The 21377-nt window shown below is 41.1% G+C and overlaps 3 protein-coding genes across 6 annotated transcripts; 2 read left to right on the forward strand and 1 right to left on the reverse strand.

Moving 5' to 3' along the window:
* The first annotated feature begins 1349 nt into the window (after window positions 1-1349).
* LOC117556953 (heterogeneous nuclear ribonucleoprotein H-like) lies at window positions 1350-7992 on the forward strand. 3 transcript variants are annotated; one of them, XM_034232578.1, is made up of 11 exons: window positions 1350-1505; window positions 2369-2465; window positions 2560-2715; window positions 2810-2953; window positions 3846-3984; window positions 4720-4898; window positions 5065-5177; window positions 5280-5415; window positions 5521-5604; window positions 6938-7030; window positions 7216-7992. In XM_034232578.1, exons 2-11 carry the CDS (start codon window positions 2384-2386, stop codon window positions 7221-7223), a joined length of 1134 nt encoding a protein of 377 aa, XP_034088469.1. In that variant the 5' UTR covers window positions 1350-1505; window positions 2369-2383; the 3' UTR covers window positions 7224-7992. The 3 variants fall into 3 exon arrangements, with proteins under 3 accessions (XP_034088469.1, XP_034088468.1, XP_034088470.1); XM_034232577.1 differs by having other exon boundaries at window positions 7220-7992; XM_034232579.1 differs by lacking the exon at window positions 6938-7030 and having other exon boundaries at window positions 7220-7992.
* Window positions 7993-8560: 568 nt separating this feature from the next.
* On the reverse strand, window positions 8561-14984 carry rufy1 (RUN and FYVE domain containing 1). Its single transcript, XM_034232576.1, has 17 exons — window positions 14637-14984; window positions 14160-14339; window positions 13941-14058; window positions 13741-13842; window positions 13469-13592; window positions 13300-13361; window positions 13022-13157; window positions 12821-12922; window positions 12619-12735; window positions 11698-11865; window positions 11521-11618; window positions 11318-11437; window positions 10234-10363; window positions 9361-9455; window positions 9228-9276; window positions 9051-9128; window positions 8561-8704 (listed from the first exon to the last, which is right to left on the reverse strand). The coding sequence occupies exons 1-17, from the start codon at window positions 14956-14958 to the stop codon at window positions 8561-8563; spliced, it is 2145 nt and encodes a 714-aa protein (XP_034088467.1). The 5' UTR covers window positions 14959-14984.
* Window positions 14985-17071: 2087 nt separating this feature from the next.
* On the forward strand, window positions 17072-20385 carry hbegfa (heparin-binding EGF-like growth factor a). 2 transcript variants are annotated; one of them, XM_034232535.1, is made up of 6 exons: window positions 17073-17345; window positions 18040-18279; window positions 18373-18571; window positions 18664-18819; window positions 18969-19055; window positions 19163-20385. In XM_034232535.1, the coding sequence occupies exons 1-5, from the start codon at window positions 17303-17305 to the stop codon at window positions 19039-19041; spliced, it is 711 nt and encodes a 236-aa protein (XP_034088426.1). In that variant the 5' UTR covers window positions 17073-17302; the 3' UTR covers window positions 19042-19055; window positions 19163-20385. The 2 variants fall into 2 exon arrangements, with proteins under 2 accessions (XP_034088428.1, XP_034088426.1); XM_034232537.1 differs by lacking the exon at window positions 18969-19055 and having other exon boundaries at window positions 17072-17345.
* The last annotated feature ends 992 nt before the right edge of the window (window positions 20386-21377 follow it).

The raw sequence follows: 21377 nt of genomic DNA on the forward strand, positions 1-21377 counted from the left end.
ATTATGTTTTCGTATTTGGTGGTTTGTGTTCCAGCTGTCGATCAGCTGTGCGCAGCGTCTCCACTGCAGCAACTCTATCCACCAGTTAAAGGAAATACAACTAATGTGTTGTGTTATATTAGCTGTACAATTTACCACATATGGTGTTCTTAGCTTCCATACCTCCTGTGTTTTATGAGCGACTTATCAAGTCTTAGCAAACGGCATAAAACACGATTAAACATGGTAGTATATAAAACCATGCTCGTACAACCTATAGAAATGCAAAACCGCATCATTTATGAGAAAACATTTCATAACATTAACACAACATATTCGAGGTGGTTTTAAATAACATAGGCCTATCCGTATTTATTTATTTATTTCTCCAAGTTATGTTTTTGTGTGCACTGAGGAGTCTCAAACAGGCGTTTGTTTAATCATTTTAAGATTGGCTTTAATCAATGTTTGAAAATGAATTCTTCATATATGATAAATGAGAGGTAACATTTTGTTTATGGTATTATTTCCACATATTTCTCTCCATTCTTCCTTCTGCCAACGGTGTCGCAGTTTCTCGTCTCTCCCGTTTTTGTGCTTAGTGCGTACGCATGGGTTAGAGTTTGCGTGGAGGACCGCACGTTTTCCCGTGAAGTTAGTATTTTATAAATCGCAAACATTGCGTAGAAACTGGCGTACGCCATTTTTTGAGCGTATATCCCTTTATAAATGAGGCCCCAGGAGATGCACCCGGCCCGCACAGGGCCTTGGGCAGCTACGTCACAACGTTTGGGCGTGGACGCCAGCTATTCAGATATGGTTGCCAGGTTTGTATAAAACCCGTACTTTTTTGTCAATTATTAGATTCAAACATATTACAGGAGATATATAAAACACAAATCATTTTTGAAATTTGACACATTTCAAGACAAAACAAGATACAAGTAATTAACCCAATCGTTTTTTTGAAGGTTTGATGGTAATTTAGGGCTGCACGATTAATCCATTTTCAATCGAAATCGCAATATGCATTATGTCATTTTCAAATCAAAGGATGCTCAATATTTGATGAATGCTGAAAAAATGTTTGATGTACCATTTTGAATAAAGTATTGTGAAGCACCAGTGATATCCCGGCATACAAACAATTTACTACAAACTTAACAAAACAATACATTAATACATAAATAATACTAAAAGGATTTAAACATATATTTTTAATAATAATGAGAATTTTGATGCAAAATTATCGACCCCTTCAATATCCTGAATCATATCGCAATATAAATATCAGTCAAAATTATTGCCACTTTTGTGTTGTTGTTTTTGCAAATCGCGCTGCCCTAGTTGAATGACGTGACTGTGTTGCAGTTTGGAACAGAGGAGAGTTTTAGTGAAGTGCGTCGTTAGGAAGGCTATGAAAAGGGGGTAGTTGGGGAGTTCTGGCAACCCACCTCAAGGTTTCAGCTGCATCACGCAGGTCTGGTCATACATACTCCGGCGTGTTGCATCTACTCTACTATCAGGTAAATTGATTCATGCAACTATTCATTGACTTAAACACATGCTTACTTCATAAACTTAAGATTGCACCACATAGCTACCATTGTGTATATGAGATGATAATATAATGCAGTTAATAAGTGAATGCTTTCGTTTGAGCTAGCTAACTGCTAACGCTAATAACATGGCGCCGGGTGAGAAGGCCGCTTTTGTTCTTGTGGTCCGGGTGCGGTAGTGAGCGTGCTGAGGGCCACGCACTCTTATCGAAAATGAATGAAATCCTAAATGGCTAATTAATTATTGGACGTCTGTGTACTCTTTAACATTTATCGAAACCCATCAACATCAGAATTGTTGTCGATTAAAAGTTATTTAGCCACACATTGTTGTTAGCTCACGTTAGCTGGCAACGACCCGGGTTCGCGGTTTAAATGAAGAGTCTAACCGACGATGAGTTGGTAGTAAAGCAATTGTAACAAAGGCACGCTATTTGTTTTTTTTAGGCAACAACATTCTTTGTAGCATTGAAAAACCACAACATTGTGATTTTATTGATTTGGTTCATAACGATACCCGTTAGCAATATCAAACGGTCTCAAGATGGCGCTGCCAACTTATTCACATTTAACGTCTTTAAGATGTATAGCAATTTAGTTTAGACAGAAAACGTTAGTTCAAGCATGTTCTACACAAATGTACCGATACGGTAGACCTGCATGCGTTTAAGAAATAAGAAAAATTGCGCTAAATTCCCCTATCTGATGATAAGTACGATGTTCTTGGGATTTACTGAGACACTAATGGAAAACTAGGTTGTTGGATAAACACCTGAACAGAAGATTGTATCCATCCCCAACATACTTAATACTATGTGTTTCCCCCTCAGGTATCTTCAACAGTCATGGCTGATGAGGGATATGTCGTGCGCATCAGGGGTCTCCCATGGTCCTGCTCAGTGGATGAAGTACAGAGGTTTTTCTCAGGTAGTTATCTATATATTATTGTTATGTCATTAAATACCTAGAGATATAACATTTATTATACGAAGTGACTCAATGGAACAAATTCCCTATACAGAGAGCAAAATCATCAGCAGTGGAACTGCCATCCATTTCACCTACACAAGAGAGGGGCGTCCCAGTGGAGAGGCCTTTGTGGAGATGGAAACAGAGGAGGACTTGAAGATTGCTGTGAAAAAGGACAGAGAAACTATGGGCCACAGATATGTAGAAGGTGTGCAAACTTGCTTTTAGATCGCGACTCCTTCTGTGAGTTGTCTCCAACTTTTTTGCTGTGATCGCTAATGGTTATGTGTCCTGTGATACAGTTTTTAAATCCAACAATGTCGAGATGGACTGGGTCATGAAGCACACAGGTCCAAACTGTCCAGAAACAGCAGGAGATGGGCTCGTCCGGCTCCGAGGCCTTCCCTTTGGTTGCAGCAAGGAGGAGATTGTTCAGTTTTTCTCAGGTAAGGACGCGCCTTGCTCAGTGGTTAATGATAAAACTGCTTTAATGTATGTTGGTGATGTTCGTTTTTCTTCTTCCTTTTCTTGTTTCCTTTCTCCTGTGGACCCTTAACCAATTATTGCATCTGATTTTACAAATATGTCAATATGCCACTGGAAAATGATTGGAACCTTCTTTATTTTTTGACAGAGTAGTAAAATAACATGTTTTTAGATTTGTGATCAGTGAGGAAATGATGCCAGAAAAGGAAACTGGTTCAACTTTAATTGTAACAACTATTTAAATACTTTGTTTAGTTCAAGGGCAGGAATCTGTAACGCAAAACAGCCCCTCATATCCATGTTCAGCCCATTTCATCGCTATTTTCTCTATCGGTTCTGATATTTCAAAACGGCATAGTTTAATATCTATGTTTTTAATATTTGGTTTAAATGTTATCTGTTTCTACTGGTAATTTACTAATGATGGAATGGGTCTCACTCACTGATTATACAGTCTCTTACCTAACATTTGTAGTTTCATTTACTCACAACCTTTTGAATGCATTTTCTTAAATGAACTGTACAGCGAGTGTTGCATTGATTCTAAATGCACAAGAAGTCATTTTAACCCTTATCACCAACCAGGTTCTTTCTCTCTCTTCATCAACACACCAATACTAGCCCGATGTCCCACACAGTGCCCTTTTCCATATTCTTCCTCTATCCTCTCATTTCTCCCCAACGTACAATAAATAAAAATCATTGATATGGCCAGTCATTGGTAAAATTAATACTGACCTGGTATGTGTGATGTATAGAGTTTTCCATAAGTTTTCTATCTCTCTTTAGAGAATCTTCTCTCTGTGATTGGGCATGTGATTTAATATGTCCCCTGCTGTCCTTGGGTTGAAGGGTTGGAAATCGTGCCAAATGGGATAACATTGCCGGTGGACATCCAGGGGAGGAGTACGGGGGAGGCCTTCGTGCAGTTTGCTTCACAGGATATAGCTGAAAAGGCTCTAAAGAAACACAAGGAAAGAATAGGGCACAGGTGGGGATGGTTGGTTGGTTGGCTGGATAAGTTGCTTTTCTTATGGTGTGCACTCTCAACATCTGAACCAAATGCAAAACGTACACTACACTAATCTTGGCTAATTTAAGCATATCTGTAATAAATAACACATATACAAATTACAATGTTAGAATCAAATATGCCACACATTCACAATGTTCAATGGGAAGGTTAGTGCTTGGGCACCATTCACAAGGATGACACGAATCGTGAATTAGAGAACATGCTTAACTATGAGAACAAATGGTGTCTCAACACTAAACATCAGTCTAGGATAATGAATGGTTAGGAGTCTCCTGGTGGTAAAATCAGAGGGCCGCTGTACACATGGATCTGGAGCCACCTTCACAGGTAATGCTTATTAGAGTGAGCTGCAGAAGGGCTGGAGCCCTTTCTGTCCCTCTAAAACCAGGACAATGGCTGTCATGGCAAGGACACAGGACGCTCTATTGAATCAGATATAAACTTGACTTCAGGTTACAATTAGAAAAGTGTCAGTTAATTAGGCCCTTAACAATTTGGAAAGCTTAAGTTTTGCAACTCTGTTAATAAGTTCAATTGTATTTGTCTTTCAACAACTAGCATTAAGCACTCAAAGATATTACTACCTATGGACTACAGCCTCTGCATAGCCCAGTTTCATCAGTATTGAGCAAATGCAGCTGTGCCTGGTCCACTCCCTATGCGCTCATTGTGCTATCTCTATGCTCTTAGGTACATTGAGATCTTCAAGAGTAGTCGCGCTGAGGTGCGGACCCACTACGAACCGCAACGGAAGCCCATGGGCATGCAGAGACCCGGCCCCTATGACCGACCCTCTGGTGGTCGCGGCTACAACATGATGGGCCGAGGGGGATCCTATGACAGAGTTCGTCGCGGAGGTTATGGAGGAGGTGGGTGCCAAGAGGACTGAAGAGAATCAGATTTAGTGATTATAAGCCTATGCACTTGTTGTTGATAATCACTCAGACTATCGCCATTCACGCTGCACAATATGATTAATAAGATATGAATGTCCTCATAAAATCTTGTGTTTATTCCGATGGCCATTATATTCAGGTGTGTCTGATGGACGGTATGGCGATGGCGGCTCTTCCTTCCAGAGCACAACAGGCCACTGTGTCCACATGAGGGGCCTTCCATACAGAGCCTCAGAGACAGACATCTACAATGTAAGTCGGAAGACCTCCTGCAAATAATATAGAAAGCAAATAGTTTATTCAGTGCATATTGAGGATGTAAAGGTTGCATCTTACCGTTTCCTATGTCTTTAGTTTTTCTCGCCATTGAATCCCGTGCGGGTCCACATTGAGATTGGTCCAGACGGCAGGGTAACCGGGGAGGCAGATGTAGAGTTTGCAACACACGAGGATGCAGTGGCAGCCATGTCCAAAGACAAAGCTAACATGCGTGAGTTTTAAATGAAAGGACTTTCGCCACTTCAACCGTGCATATAAATGAGATAACATGATATTTGAATTGATGTTCATGGTTTCACTCCCCTCTGCCCCTCAGAACACCGCTATGTCGAGCTGTTCTTGAACTCAACAGCAGGTGGCAGTAACGGCGCCTACAGCAGCCAGATGATGGGTGGCATGGGTGAGTTCAGTAATGGAGGTTGTAAGACTAGTGGCGTCTGTTGGTTGGGAGTCTAAGGGTCCTCCTCACTTCGGTTAAATGGATTCCTTGCGTCCCTCACTTGCGTAATTTCCCTGCGTCTAGTCCCTCCCACCAGGGAAGCATGGAGAGACGCAAGGAAACCACGAGAAGCAGGGAAATGAGTTTTAAGAGCAATGGGACGTCCTTTCCTCCGGAGCGTCACGTGAAGCGACATCCGTTTGTGATGACGCTTCACAGCTGATAGTCTGACAGCAGCTCTGTCCCCGTTATTTCCACAAACACCCCCCCGCCTCTGTCAGTACACATTTACTGACACACACATTTGTATCATCTGTTGTAGACCCCAATACATTAAATAAAATAAGAACTCATTCTCAAAAAAGATAAACGCCATTCTTAAAATGTATAAACGAACAATAGTTTGATTAATATTGATTAGAGTGCACAAAAGAAGAAAAAGAGATATGTTATCTATCAAAACACTTTGTGTGTTTGTGTGGATATGTAGCACATTAACATTGTAATAGCACTTAATGACTGAATGAAAATGATAATAAATGAAAATGTAAAACGAAAAAAGCGATCATGAAATTTTTTCCAAAAAATGAATAAAATGATTTTTGACCACTTTGTTGTTCAGATATTTCACATATTTGTAACTAAATGAAACATGAATTGAATCAAAACACGCTATAAACTGAGGAGTGAGTCCCGTGAGGTTCATGTATTTTCTTCACTCCGCTGGGAAACGGCTCTCATGTCAAGAAGCATCAGATCAGTGCAGGCACTGCCTCGTCCAATCGGTGAGCGATACACAGTAAGGGGGCGGGGCGAGTATCTGAGGATTTCATCGGAGGATGGTCTGGTGGTTCCTCGGTTATAGCTCCTCGCTCCTCCGGCAGAAATAAGAGCCATGGGACGCTACTCAAGATGGCGCACACAAATCAACTTCCGGTGAGACCGAGGAGCGAGGAAATGAAAAATAAGAGAAGTGAGAAGGACCCTAAGTCCTTGTTGCCTTGATCAAAAGGAGAATACTAGGTCAGGGTTTGAAGTTAATACCTGTTTTCTATTTGTAGGGTAGGGTGCTTTGTTTTTTTAGTCATTGTATTAGGGATTCTGTACATTGTGTGATTATGTCTGGTTTTATTACATCAGGGACCATGTTGGAAAAGTTAATACTTCCCATGGTGCCATCAAATCAGTTGGGCTTGATGCTTGGCCCTTTACTCAGGCAGCAGCAGACATGTATTTGGAATAATTCAAATTGGGTGAGGTGTTCCTGACCCCGGCATCTTCTGTCCTTTAACAGGGAACCAGTCGTCATACAGCGGGGGCCAGCTGAGCTCGGGGTATTCTGGTGGATACAGCAGCCAGGGGAATATGGGAGGCTACAGTGACTACAGTGAGTGTCAGCTGAGTGATAATGGGGTTCTTCTAAATACAACCTGACGTAGAACCTTTCCTGTTCCCGAACACATTTACTGAGTGCACTTAAGTATTCATTTGCATCCCAGTGAACCCTTTAGAACAAAATGTGTTTGCTTGCTGGAGCTCCTCGGTCCTATAGTGTGTATTCTCTTTCTCTTGTTAGGTAACCAGGGCGGAATGGGAAGCAGTTACTACGGCGGCGGTGGAGGAGGAGGAGGAAGCAGAGGCTCTATGAATGGAATCAGTGGGGGATGGGGAATGTAGTTTTTTTTGTTTGTGTTCCTCCTTAATATGACGTGTTTTTTTAAGTCAGCATTTTGCTGGAAGGACTGGAAAGGCAAGTCTCACCTAGTTAACATAGGGTAGGATCCGGTGAGGTTTTTTTCAAAATATCAAGGGGGGAGGGGGGGGTAGGGTTTGTATTTCTTTTTTTTAAGTGGATGATCTTCAGCAAGAATTGAGATCATCTGTTGTCAGAGAGAAGCGTTGTTTGTCTTCCCCATTCCCAACCGTTTTGACACATCACAGAAACCGTGCTTTACATTTTACATTACCAGGAAGTGTGTCGTTTGTGTTGCCATTACCATCAGAACCCTGTCTGTTCCCCATGTTAACTCATCCTGCGCCGGTGGTGTTAACATTACTTTCAATGGCTGAGTGCATGAACAAAACATTTCTATCTTCTGATGTTTGAACCTTGTTTCACCTTCTTCATAGTGTGTAGCTTTTTTAATTCCCAATCTGAATTTCAGTCTGAGCATGTTATGTTTCCTTAAGGGTTGACTGAAAGTTGGGCCGTGTTTTCTGGATGAGGGATATGTCAGGGCAAGTGAATTTCAAATCTGTTGACATGAAGGTTTCTACTGCTTTCGAATGCTATTTGTATTTCCTGTGCACAAAGTGAATAAACTAGTCTGGAATATCTAATTGAAACGAGCTTTGCAAAATGAGTTTTTATTCATTTATCAAATGGCTAGATAAAAAAACGTTTGGTCAACATTCCCAAATTAATTTAAGAAAATGGCTTTAGCAGTCGACACAATCCACAAAACCTTTGTAATAATACATTCTAAAATAGTTAGCTTTGTTAACATTCTACAGTCATTTACATAATGAGTGTGTACAGTGGGGCCAGAGAAGAATGGATGACAAGATGGAACAATATTAAAGTATATATTGGTTAAATGTAATCGCATACATGAGCCACAGTAACAACCAGTATTGGGACGTTATTACAATCTAAATCTGATTTTAGAATTAGACAAATTAAAATGGCGAGTTTATGGAGAACCCAAAGTAGCCTTGATCACAAATATAATGTTTAAGCCAAGTCAAGATTCTTTCTAAAGTATTGTGGCTCCTAATTTCAGGTAAAGTGGAAATGAAAAACAACAAATCACATTTCCCTAAAGAAATGATGACATGTTCTGTAACGAGTCGTTTAAAAAGCGTAGTGGTTGAGTATGTGCAGTGTTAGAAAGCCGCTGAAGCTTCAGATGTTTTGTCAGGAAGCTGTGGAGACGCTCCTCTGCAGCAGCAGGGCGTGGCACACATCACACACCCTCACAGGCCGGGGGTACGAGGGTAAGGCCAGCTCGTTACTGGAGCAGTTGTTGCAATAGATGTCCCCACAGTTTCTACAGTGGTGCTGCAACACAAACAAGGACACCTCAATGTCATTGCTGGGAGGATCCATACAGTGTAAATCCTTTAGAGATTAAACTCATTGTTATGCAAGTTTCCTAAATCGATTGAAAGACTAGAAATGCTAAGACATGGGAACAAGGATTTCATGATTTGTGACCAATTCCAAAATCCTCAATAATTGGTCATAAAATTATTTTTTGAATCAACTAAAGGCAACTCCAATTGATGTCATGCAGATCCAGATAGCAGAACTTGTGGGTAGAATTGGCCCCTAAATGTGGTATTAAAACTTCTCCATCTTAAGCTGTATGAACATTAGTGGAAAAGAAAATGAAAAAGGAGGCTACCTTTCTGCGTGCGATGGAGAACTCCTTATCGCAGTGCTTGCACTGAGTGGCCTCGTCGTCTTTCAGCCAGGCGTGGCCCTGCGAAGTAAACAAACAAGATATAACTTGTTAGGATTCTCTGTTCAATTTTACTGCATCAATTATACAAGTACACCATTATTCACTTTTTGTTTTTACCTTCAGGGCTTTATTGACCTCCTTGAAGTCCTCCATCTTCAGTTTAGATCTTTGACAAAAGATGACAAACCTCAGTATATGATGTATGTGATTTAACGTTAAAAGAGAGGGTAATAGAATGAGAAGGACTGACTGGCTGAGATGCAGGCCCATCTCCTGCAGAGCCTGCTCCTGCTGCTCACATGTCTGCCGCAGCTGCTGCTTCTCGTGCTTCAAATCCTGCAGCTCCTGCACCGTCACACAAAACAACATCTTAACACACAGCACTGCACAGGTGGATTCAGTGTTTCCATCATTCCTGGTGGAATGAGCTCCCCATTGACATCAGGACGGCAGATAGCTTGCACATCTTCCGGCGCAAACCGAAAACTCATCTCTTTCGACTCCACTTCGAGCGATAGAACTATTAACGAAGCACTTTTATACTAATAAAGGACTGGCTTATCTAAAGCCAGTTGAGTAGCACTTGAAATGTTTGGCTCTATGAAACCTGATGTACTTATATGATTCTGTTTTCTTCAAGGTTGTGTCTTCCTGGTCGAATGTACTTATTGTAAGTCGCTTTGGATAAAAGCGTCAGCTAAATGCAATGTAATGTAATTCCTGATCCTCTAAACCTTAACAAAAAAAACCTTTTACTGAGGCCGTTTCACCAAATGTAATTACATCCCTAATATCGATGTATTAAATAAATAAAGTTGTGAAAGATTTCTAATTTCAGATTTATACATACTTTTAAAAGCTTTAGTTACAAGTAACTTTTCTGATTGAGATTTTCCCCTGATCAAACATTCTGTTCCCATACTTGTGATGTTATAAAGTCTTTAATGTGGACCTGTGAACTTAATTAATTTATGCCAATCAAACTTTGCCAGACATAATTATAAATGTCATGGTGAACATAGAACTTAAGAACATTATAAAGTGATAAGGTTTTCATCAATTCCAGAGAAGAATCCACTTCTACAGCTGACTGATGCTGATAACTTGTGTGTGTGTCACATACGGCGTTCAGGCCCTGCAGTTGCTGCAGCTGTGTGCGGAGCTCGATGCTGTTGTCTTGTTCCCGCTGCAGAGATTTCTGCAGGCTCTGTCTCTGCTCCCTCTCAGTGCACAGCTCATTCTCCAGACCCAGCCTGAGAGCAGAGGAGACATGGAGAGACTTATTAACTTAGAGTATAAGTGGTACAGGAAGTACCAACCAAAATCTATTTTGATTTGACTCAGGCCCATTCCCAAACCGCCCCCTACACCTTACCCCTACACCCTACCCCTCCGTTTGCGCGTTCACGCGGAGGGTCTGCCATATTGAGGGCTGTTCCAAAGCAACGAGTGTGGAGGGGGAGTGGGCTATCAAGCCCTCAAACAGCGAGTCTGCAGTGGTGCTGACTTGAGACTGGTCTCTACCTGACCGGAGTCACGCTGTGTGTGTCCGTCAGGAAACACGCTGTTTACAAGTAGTTCCAGCAAACATCCACTGATAAACTGCGATGTTAACAACCTCATGATAACCTCATATGTTTTTAATTTAGGATCATACCTGTGTTTAGTCTAGAAAAAGGTAAATGTGTGCATTTTATTATAAAGTTGTGTATATTTACAGACCGTTGCAAAAACTAAGAAGCTTATAAACATCAGGTTTAAAACTAAAAGAGCTTTGAAATACAATGAAAGTTTTATTTGAGTTATTCATTTAAACTTTTTGTCTAAGGGATGCTGATTTGAAACCGTTGTTACATACAGTTACGGCATTTCCTGTTTCTGCCGGAGAGAGGAGTTTGTCCCAAAGCTTGCGGCTGTATTTACTCCCTCCATCTGACAGGAGGGAGCCTCGTTGAGCTGCGAGTGTGGCTACAGACGGAGGGTCGAGGGAGTGGTTTGGGATTGGGCCTAAATCATCCAAAAAGTGAGCTCCAAGAAGAGCTTCTTAACTGCTCCAAAGCTTAGTATTAGCTAATGTTAGCCATATTAGTACAAGGTTTAAAATCTCATCTTGAGCATTAGGTTAACTGACAGCCGTTTCTCCTCAATGTTTTGCAGTTTGTGCACTTGTTCCACTATCATTCTTATTTTGTTCAAACTGTGTTAACCTTAGCGAATCCAGGTCAGTCAGTTGTTTCTGCAAAGCATCCACTTTCCCGTCGAGGTCCACCTTCATATCTTTGTCTGACTGGTCACTCTGTTTGCGCTCTCGCTCTGAGTTCTGTAATCTGTGACGTACAAAAATAACAAGAAGAAGAAAATGAGCTAAGAGGAAAATCACTAAAGGAAATGTGACAAGCACAAAACATACCTCTGCTCTAGTTCCTGCATGGATTTCTCCATTTCATCCATCTTCTGCTCAAGCTGTGAAGCCTCCGCATGCTTTTTTTCTGCCTCTCGTTCAGAGTCCTTAAAAGCCACGTAGGTTGTGTTAATGTGCGTTCTATCTGATGTGAGGGAAAGAACAGGTGTATCCATGTGTGTGTACCTGAGCTTTGTGGAACATCTGCAGGTTAAGAGTCTTCACTTGGTCGAGCTGGAGCCTCAGGGCTGCCAGTGTGTCCTGTTTCTGGTGAGAGTCCTTCTCCAGCAGCTTCATGGCCACCTCTATCTCCTGCTTCAGGCCCACCTGCAGCTCCAACTCACGCTCCAGCTCCTGATGTCAAGCAACATACAAGAGGCATCAGTTCAATTCAGTTCTAGAGTGTAATCTGTAAACAGCAGGATTGCTGAGGTTTCAGATGCAAGATGCTGAAACATTCGTTTATGCTTTTTTCAACTAGATTACAGATATGTAATTACTTTAATTCTCTCTTCCAAAACAGTCAATTGAAAAATGTCAACTTATTCAGGACTGTACTGTTAGCCTGATATGATAAAGTATATCATCATTTAGCTATACTCTATTTACTCCCAGTGTCTTCACACTTTTTGTTGTGTTATAATTCTTCACTAGCTCTCAGATCTTGTGCTGCTGGGTTTTTAAATACACATAACTACGCAATTATAAACACAAGGATAAGGTCCGTTTTTTAGCTGCATTTTGTTGAATGCTGATTCAATGTGGATAGCTCTTGGAATTCTTTTTTAAGAGAGCAGAAAACTTTCTTAATAATACAATTAATAAAAATAAAACAATTTCTTTAATTTAACCTATAGTTAAAGTGATTATATATTTTTTCTTTAGCAATTCTCTCATTTACATTATTTTACATTGTCTATTTTTCCTTTCTTTTTGAAAGGCACTCCATGTCTGGAAAGCATTATTATTAATACCATGTGATCATCATCACACTCACACATAGCTCACACTGCTGGATTATGTCGAACTATGTAATGACTGTTGATAATCAATACTTATTTTCCATATGCATGACATATTATTGTGCTATAGACAGTGCTTTCTGACCTGGCGAATTCTCTTTTCCTCTTTGTACTGCGTCCAAACCACATTGTACATCTCATCCAGGCCCTGTCGAGTCTGTTTGTATGTCTCCAGCTCCACCTGGCTGTCCATGAGGGCGACCTGGGAAAACAAAACATCAACATCATACAGTATAGGTATTTGTTTAGGTTAGGTGAGGTTTAGTGAGTGACTGGTGGATTCTGACCTCTTCCTTTTTCTGACTGGACTGCACGATTGTCTCATTCTCCTTTCTCAGATGTTCCTGTTCCTCCCGCAGGGAGTTGATTCGGTCTGTCGCTGCCGTCAGCTGAGGACAAGAAAACACACGCTTGGTGGTTAAACCAACCTTACGCACACAGATGCTTTGTTGACATTGGATAGGAATGCCTTCTAACACAGTTCACACCTCTATTACAAGCTTGCTGTTGGTCTTCTCTATAGAGTCCATCTTAGCCTGCAGGTCAGTGACGGTGCCACTTAGGTGTCGATTCAACTCCTCAATGTAGTGCTTCTGATCTAGTATGGCGGTCATCTTTGAATCGCTGAAAGGGAAAATATAAAACTGTTCAAGATTTGAATGTGCATTAGGTCTCTTTTGATCCTTCCTGGGGTTAAAACAACAAAAAAAAGATCATAAATCGGCTCAAACATGATCATTAAATCCATCTGAAAGCATGAACTCACTCTTTTGGAGTCTCACTGTTGGCAGTGTCTTTCAGATAAAGGGAAAAGTCAATAACTCCAACCTAATAGGAAAAGAGAAACAGATCACTGTGTGTAACCCTACATTTTCTCAACGATTAAATTAGGTGTGACTGGGATGTGTGGGTCCATAAAACCTGTCAGCACTCACCTGAGAATCGAGATCCTCTCCTTTTATACAGAGGTTAGCGTCAATTACATTGAGGCCTACCAGCAGTCCCCCAATCACAGCCCCCTCGTCCTCCATCATCATTGCTCCAGAGTCATAAAACTCACTAGAAGGAGAAAGACAAGGAGGGATTAAAGGAAGCGTATGAGAGGATAAGAATGCATGGAAAATGCACCAACGTAATCCTTAAACATGTTAGTATTCTAGCATTAAATAACGGTTATAATAAACACACAAAATGTCAGGCTACTAACCTCAGGAGATCTTTGCGGTCCAGCAAAGCTTTCATATAGTCAGCTACAGTCTTCTGCATGAGCGTTAAATGTAGCCAAGCCCTTCCTCTACCCAAGCCGGTCCTGAAAAGAAGAATAAGTAAACATTTAACAACCAATCATCAAAATAGTGTTTTACATTTTTTACACTGTAGGTATAGTGGAGAGTTGTAATAGCATACTTAATGCCGGGCAGGTCTCTGGCACTTGTGGCAATGTTAACAGACTCTGGACACAACTTCTCAACAAGTTCCAAAGGTCCCCATATGGACTTGTTCTGACCAATGAAGGATTTCTTAGCTGAAAAAACAAATTGTTAGTCATTTATGCTTTCTCTGGTACTGATATTGAATCATTAAAAAACTAATCCTGTCAAATGTCAGCCTGATGGACCATCTCACCTTTCAGCCCATGTTTGAGGCAATGTTCCAGCACGACAAAGAATTGCTGCAAAGGAGGGTAATCCGAGTCCAGCGTCCTGCCCAAACTCAAGGAGGACTGAATTAATACTTTGATGCTCAGCTTCATCATGCTGAGGAGGTTGGATCTTTCTATAGCCATGGGGTCTTTGGGGGGAAGAACTGTAAGGAGTGCAAGGGAAAAGGAAAAGCATTGCAATAAGATCAGTCACACAGATGCAGGCTAGGAGGAGATGTCATGCATGTCTTAAATTGCAGGATAAACACTAGATGTAGTGAGAGAGGAAACAGCGTTATCTTGTCCACGCTCATTAACCCCTGAAATCGATGTTTTGCTTCTGAAGTCATGTGTCCTGACAGCTGACCATCAGTTTACAAGAGGAAGTGAGATAAACTTGATAGCTGCATGTTTTATGAATGTTAGTTTGAGTGAAAAAGTTAGTTGTAGTATCAGCTTACTTGGAAGTTTTTTTGAAGTGTTGTTGAGGTCATTTTCGGACTCCCTCTCCGTCGGGGCGCTCGCAGCAGAGGGGTTTCTCGGGGCAGCAGCGTAGCTTACCCCGCTGCTAATCGTCTCCGTGGCCTTCCGAGCCAGAGACAGGATGGGAGCCGACCAGCTGCTCTCTGCCGCCGCAGGAGACGCCTTCTCCGGCCGCTCCGGCTCCTCGCTGCCGCCGGACTCGAGGTCGGGTGCGGCTTCAGAAACTTCTGGCTCATGTAGTTGTTGTTCTGCTTCGCCATCTTCAACAGCTGTGTTTACTTCCCCTGCCTCGTCGGCCATGTTTGTCCCCCCTCCCCTTTCCCCGAGTATTCACGTGACCACAGCAGAGCAATCAGGCGCGCTGTGAGAACGTTATTCTTCTTCTTTGGTGTTATTGGCGGTTGAGGAGTCAATTCATTTGCACTACCGCCTCCCATTGGATATAACAAAAACTCAGTCCTGCAAATCCTGCAGTTAACTAGGTTAATCTTGAAGTCTTGACCCACTTTAAAGCCAGCACTAAAGCGCCCTACCCACAGAAGACACTTAATAAGTCACAGTAGGACAATACAGGTGTACATGATGAAAGTAATGATACATATCATGTAGGTGCTCCAGTGTTAGGGTACTGGTATTTTGCATTCTATCACACTGTCACACAATATAGAGGCTAGGAATTATACTATATTCAAAAAGTGTTGGACAATACAACAGTTGCACTACTCTCAAATAGCTCAGTTTCTCCTGTAGGCCTTAGAAATAGAAAACAATGAATATCCATTATTTTACATTGTTTAATAACATATGATGTTATATGTTCCAGACTTGTGAATACATAATCTTACACATATTAAAAACATGAGTATACTTTAAACAATATTTATTAACAGTATTTCAGTGTTGCCTTGTCTGATTTTATAATAAATAGTCTGAGTATTTGCTCTGAAGTAGTCTATAATGGTCACGGTAATGTTACTATTGGTATCATAATGCTAACCCTATACTCCCAACTTGTTAAATCTCACTCTAGTAACATTAAATTGAGACATTTGAGACTGAATTGAGACAAGTACCACTGCAGTCCTCTGTACACTCAGAGCAGGTGTGATGTAGTTCCTAGTTTCAGCACCTGGTGGCGCAGACAAGCTGTGAGTTTTTCGCCTGAAGAACATCTTTACTTTAAGATCTTTAAGGTGCTCTCATCTTTAAGGTGCTCTCATTATTTATAGGCCTTTAGAAATTCACCAGTCTAGTTTGGACCGTACAGCTATTATTGTTGGTCTGCACGCTATTATTGGTTGTGTCAGCCAACCATTTTTAAATATCACAAATTATTTTTACTTTAAATGTTTGTGAGGGCTACTTTTCACTTTCACACTGCATATTATTAGCCTGGAGTGCAGTGTGAAAAAAGCATTATGTGTGTACGTGTTTGTAGCCTTAGGGCCCTCATCTTGATTCAATAACAACACATCCATCCCTAGCCTTATGCAGATTGAAAGTGTGAGTGAATGGGTGGATATAGGTCAAGTAGTAACAGGTAAACACCAACAAAAGTTGTAATTATTATACTATTATACTATGTGTATCTATGTGTCCATCATCTATCTATCTATCTATCTATCTATCTATCTATCTATCTATCTATCTATCTATCTATCTATCTATCTATCTATCTATCTATCTATCTATCTATCTATCTATCTATCTATCTATCTATCTATCTATCTATCTATCTATCTATCTATCTATCTATCTATCTATCTATCTATCTATCTATCTATCTATCTATCTATCTATCTATCTATCTATCTATCTATCTATCTATCTATCTATCTATCTATCTATCTATCTAATAACTATATCTCTATCTGTCTGTCTGTCTGTCTGTCTGTCTGTCTGTCTGTCTGTCTGTCTGTCTGTCTGTCTGTCTGTCTGTCTGTCTGTCTGTCTGTCTGTCTGTCTGTCTGTCTGACTTTCTGTCTGTCTGTCAAGTCTGTTGTAAGTCAAGTGCTATTCAGGTAGACTAGGTAAAAGTGAGGAAAAATATAGTAGCCTACATGGGCCTGATGAATTCCTAACACACTCCATGGAAACGTAGAAAGGATGTAGCCTACATTAAAAAGCGAGGAACATCTCCTTAATAATTAATACCTTAGTAATGCTTACCACTGCAGCCATCAGTCTACTTTTTCTCATTTGGCCCTACATAATGTAACTGCACACCAAAGTGATTTAGCCTGATAATCCATGATTCAAAGCACTTATGTTGTTACATTTTTCAAAAATAAAACACTCTTTGTACAGTATATTCCTGTGTCTTGCATGTCACAGCAGCAGTCTCTCCTGCTGTAAAGCTCAGCCTCTGTAGGCGTGGTGAACTTAAGGCAGCAGGCCATAAATACTGCGGAGACTCTGTCCGGGCGCTCCTTCACTCTGCGCCTCTCTCACTGCAACATACGGGACACTCCAGCCCTCTCAAGTAACGCCAAGTGTTCGCAAACAGGCGGAATTAATTCAAACGAAAAAATAACCAAAAAAAGCGAAAAGAAAGGAATATTTAGAACCGGATCAAGAGAAAGGAATACAACTCGTACATCATCGTATTTTTTCCCTGATAAAAATTCCGGGACGTTTTGACATCATGAGGATTTTCAGTGCTGTGCTCTTGCTGGTTCACGCCTTGGGTGAGTTTCATGTGCGCACATTTTTGGATAACAATGTACCTTTCTTTTAAGTTGCTTATTCCGTTTAATATTACATTTCTAGCTGTGTGACATCTTGCTTATAACACTTCTCTAGTATGTCTCGTAAACTGTACAACGGTTTTCATGATGCCAGGCTATTCGGGAGCTAGTGGGGTCATCTCTCTATTTTAGAGCATGCTTTATGTAACTGGATACATTTATTTTTAACTTATATTCTTGCCTGACATTAGCTAACTGTCTGTAAATGCATTTCATGTGTGTGTACGTACGATACACAGGGATATGCCAACTTCTATTTGCCCACTACATTTCCCTTCCAAAGACCTTAAACTGTCCCACAGAGGAAGGGCCTGGCTTATTAGTTCAATACCCACTTTTCCGTGTGCAGCTGAGCAAGGCAGTGAATACCTACCAACCCTTAAAGATCATACTTTGTATCAGAGTGTGTCCATTTCCTTACAGGGATCAGTAAGATTGCACTGAAAGCCAAAAAGCCTGCCTGGAGCTTCCTTGCTCAAAACATGTTTCAACTTGTTCTCATAGTTCCTCCCACCTTGGCTCTCTAACCTGTGTGCATTAATTACTCCCTAGGCGAAGAGTTTGTGTTAGGACTATGCCAAACCAAACTTAGATGCAATTTAACCATTCTAAACACTTTTATTCTCTCCTACAGTGGTGTCCAGAGGGGTCAGTGGAGCTGCGGTCGACAGGTATGAGAGCGACAGGCAACGGCACACAGCTGTTATCAACTTGGACACGACCAGAGGCAGGAGGGTGGAGGAGGAGAGCAGAAGCATGAGTGCTACTACAGCGGAGTATGGTCAGCAAGTCGACGAGGAGGATTATGAAGATTATTACGATGAAGAAGAGTATGAAGATGGCATGTCTGGGGACTATGATGAACTGCCACGAGGTAAGGGAGTTTGTCATTTCTCAAATTCATCACACGATTTTACTTTAGTCTTAACAAAGATTAATATATTTTTGTTTTCTGTTTTCTGTTTAGTTGCAATGGTAAGCAAACCAAAAGACCCGCTTGCCATCCTGGAGACTGAAAACCCAGAAGGAAACAGAAGAAGAGGAAAGGGAAAAAGGAAGGGGAAAGGCAAGGGAAAGAAGAGGAATCCTTGCCTGAAGAAGTATAAAGATTTCTGCATTCACGGCACCTGCCAGTACTATAGGAACATCCGTGCCCCATCCTGTGTGTAAGTATCAGCTCTGCAGACATCTACACACCACCTCCCACACTCAGAGTCCAACCAAATGATTAATGATTTCCTCTCTGTCCTGTCTGCAGGTGCCACCAGAATTACTCTGGGGAAAGGTGTGAGTTTTACACGTTGCCCGTGGAGCAGCCCCAGGAGGGCTACACCAGGACCACAGCTCTGGCGGTTGTGGCGGTTGTGCTGTCGTCTGTGTGCCTCACCATCATTGGCCTCTTATTGTTGCTCAGGTAAGCAAAACACAAAGATTCACTTGCAAACACACACTGGCCACTATACACACATAGATAAAGGGTTTTTCTAGCAGCTTAGCTGATACTTGCCACGGTTAGACACTGAAAATAGTCTAAACAAGCCCCTTTTCTTTTGTGGATTACAGGTTTCACAAGCGGGGAGCGTATGATGTAGAGAATGAGGAGAAGGTCAAACTAGGGTTAGCGTCCAGCCACTGAAGAGACAAAGACAGGTGAGTTGTGAGGAACATAGAGACATACACATCTTCATTTGTTTTTCTTCCGTTGCCTGAATGAAATAAGGTTTTACTCATTGTCTCTCTCTTTGTTTCATTTTTAGGCAAAGATGTGGAAATTCTACCTCAAAATAGAAAAGGAGAAGTGAACTGCGAAAGGAGGTCCTAGAAGGAAAAGGATTGTACATGAAGAAGGGAACTGAGGTTGTCGTCTGCCTTGACCCTATGTAGACACTCAGATGAACAATGGGCAGAGGAACATATTCCTGAAGGCCTCAGAAGACGCTGGCCCAAACTGAAACTGGAATACTAACGGCCCAGAGGACGGACTGGAGATGTGAGCACGAAGGAACGAGAAGAAGGAACGTGTCTTGACTCTGTGCTGCTTCGTGTGTGAGAAGAGGTCGCTTCAGACTGAACTGAGCAAGATTTTTAACAAAAGCATTTTGTATTTTCCTGCACAAGTCCATTTCTTTTTGTGTACAGTCAACGTTATATTTATAATTTTTATTTATTTATTTAAGCTTACTGTATTTATAGAGACTTTAACCACCTTCAACCGTTTTGAAAATAATGATGTTACAGTTGTTTTTTTATATTTCTTATTGGACAATATTTATTTATGAAACGAAAAGCAAACAATGCAGAAGCTCTTTGAGATATTCAGTAAAGAGATATGATGCATAATAAAATAATAAAAAAAAAAAATGGCACTCAGATGATCAATTGCACTGTGATTATTACATTGATCGTTAAATAGAGAATCGTTTTTTTAGTTATTCAGGATAGTTTCATTAAGTGCAAGGAAAGCCCTGCTCGCCCTGACACCGTTGCACATATGTATACCTGGACGCTGCAAAGTGAAACTGGGTGGATGAGTCAGCAACAAGGCAGCTCTGCCGTAGAAGTTGCTCAAAGGAACATCAGCGGTGATAGTGGGGTATAGGCTGCTTTTCCAGCCCACATGTTTAAGGATCTTTAGTCCACCTTAGGCCTAGATGTATGCCTTAATGTAATAAGGCAATGCGTTGCCCTGGCATATATTAATTACAGGCAAATTAAAAACTGCACTTAGCGACTGAATTGCAAAAAAAAAGCCTTTAAAATCAAATAAAATATCAGATGCACTGTAACAAGAATTTGGTATAAATATGTTGTCATGTTGTCTTACCATCATTTGAGGAGAAACTCCCTCAGATCTATGTTAAGCTGCCAAGCAAAGAAAAATGTGAATCAAAGTGTTCCACCCTTTCAAATCTTGCAGTTTTGAAGTGATTTTTATTTATGTGATTTTTTCAGAACAAAATAAAGAGAAGAATTATCAGCATTTTGGACTCATGTAGTTTTCTCGGCATTGCATCAAACCAACGCGTTCTTGGCATTAATAGGAGTCACACATGTTTTTCTTGCAGATTAGTTGGGTAAGGTCAAGTTTATATTTGCTATTCAGTTCACTTCCTGAGTAGGCCCACACATTAACGTGATATTTTAAAGTGGCCGGTCTGACATTTGCTCCATTTAGGAGCTTTAATTATATTTTAATTTCCCCTGTCCCTGACGTGTGAGCAGTGAGGCACCTGTATCCTGGCCATTAGTGCTATTATGTTCAGAGATCAAAATGGGGTCGCAACACCTTTCTAGTTTATTATGTTACATATCTGGATATCAATGTTTGATCACTATTTTCATTCCAATTGTACTGTTTAAAATGGTCTTTTAAATTTGAATGTTTCCCAGAGTCCTTTGGACCAAATTCAAAAGAAGACACCATCAGTTTCATGTGTTGACAACAGCATCATGACACTGACAGATCAATCCCACTGAGTGCGGTCAGGACTCTCTTACCGCTGTGTGATCGTACCGAACCACGGGGAACAGATGTGCGGCGTATAGGCCGGGGAACACCTGATATTGAGGCACAACACATCATGCCACAGCACCACATGCCATTACTCACACAGCCAACAGATGTCAGGTTCAAAGACACACCACCAAGTATAACATCTGAAACCTCAACCAGCCCTGAATGCCAAGGAGTTCAGAGAGACCACATATGGCAAATACTAGCAGGATGCAACAATGCTGTCATGTATGCCGCACACAGATTTAATGGTGGGTAAGGAAAGTCAAAAGACCCAGCTGGAATCAAAGGAAGGCTAAGCCCCAGCCAAATGTTAGTCACCCCTTGAAGTCACCTCCTACACGGATGTTGTTACACCGACACTGTGTGTGTGTGTGTGTGTGTGTGTGTGTGTGTGTGTGTGTGTGTGTGTGTGTGTGTGTGTGTGTGTGTGTGTGTGTGTGTGTGTGTGTGTGTGT

This window comes from Gymnodraco acuticeps, unplaced genomic scaffold (assembly GCF_902827175.1).
Source record: "Gymnodraco acuticeps unplaced genomic scaffold, fGymAcu1.1, whole genome shotgun sequence".
In the NCBI taxonomy this organism is placed as follows: domain Eukaryota; kingdom Metazoa; phylum Chordata; class Actinopteri; order Perciformes; family Bathydraconidae; genus Gymnodraco; species Gymnodraco acuticeps.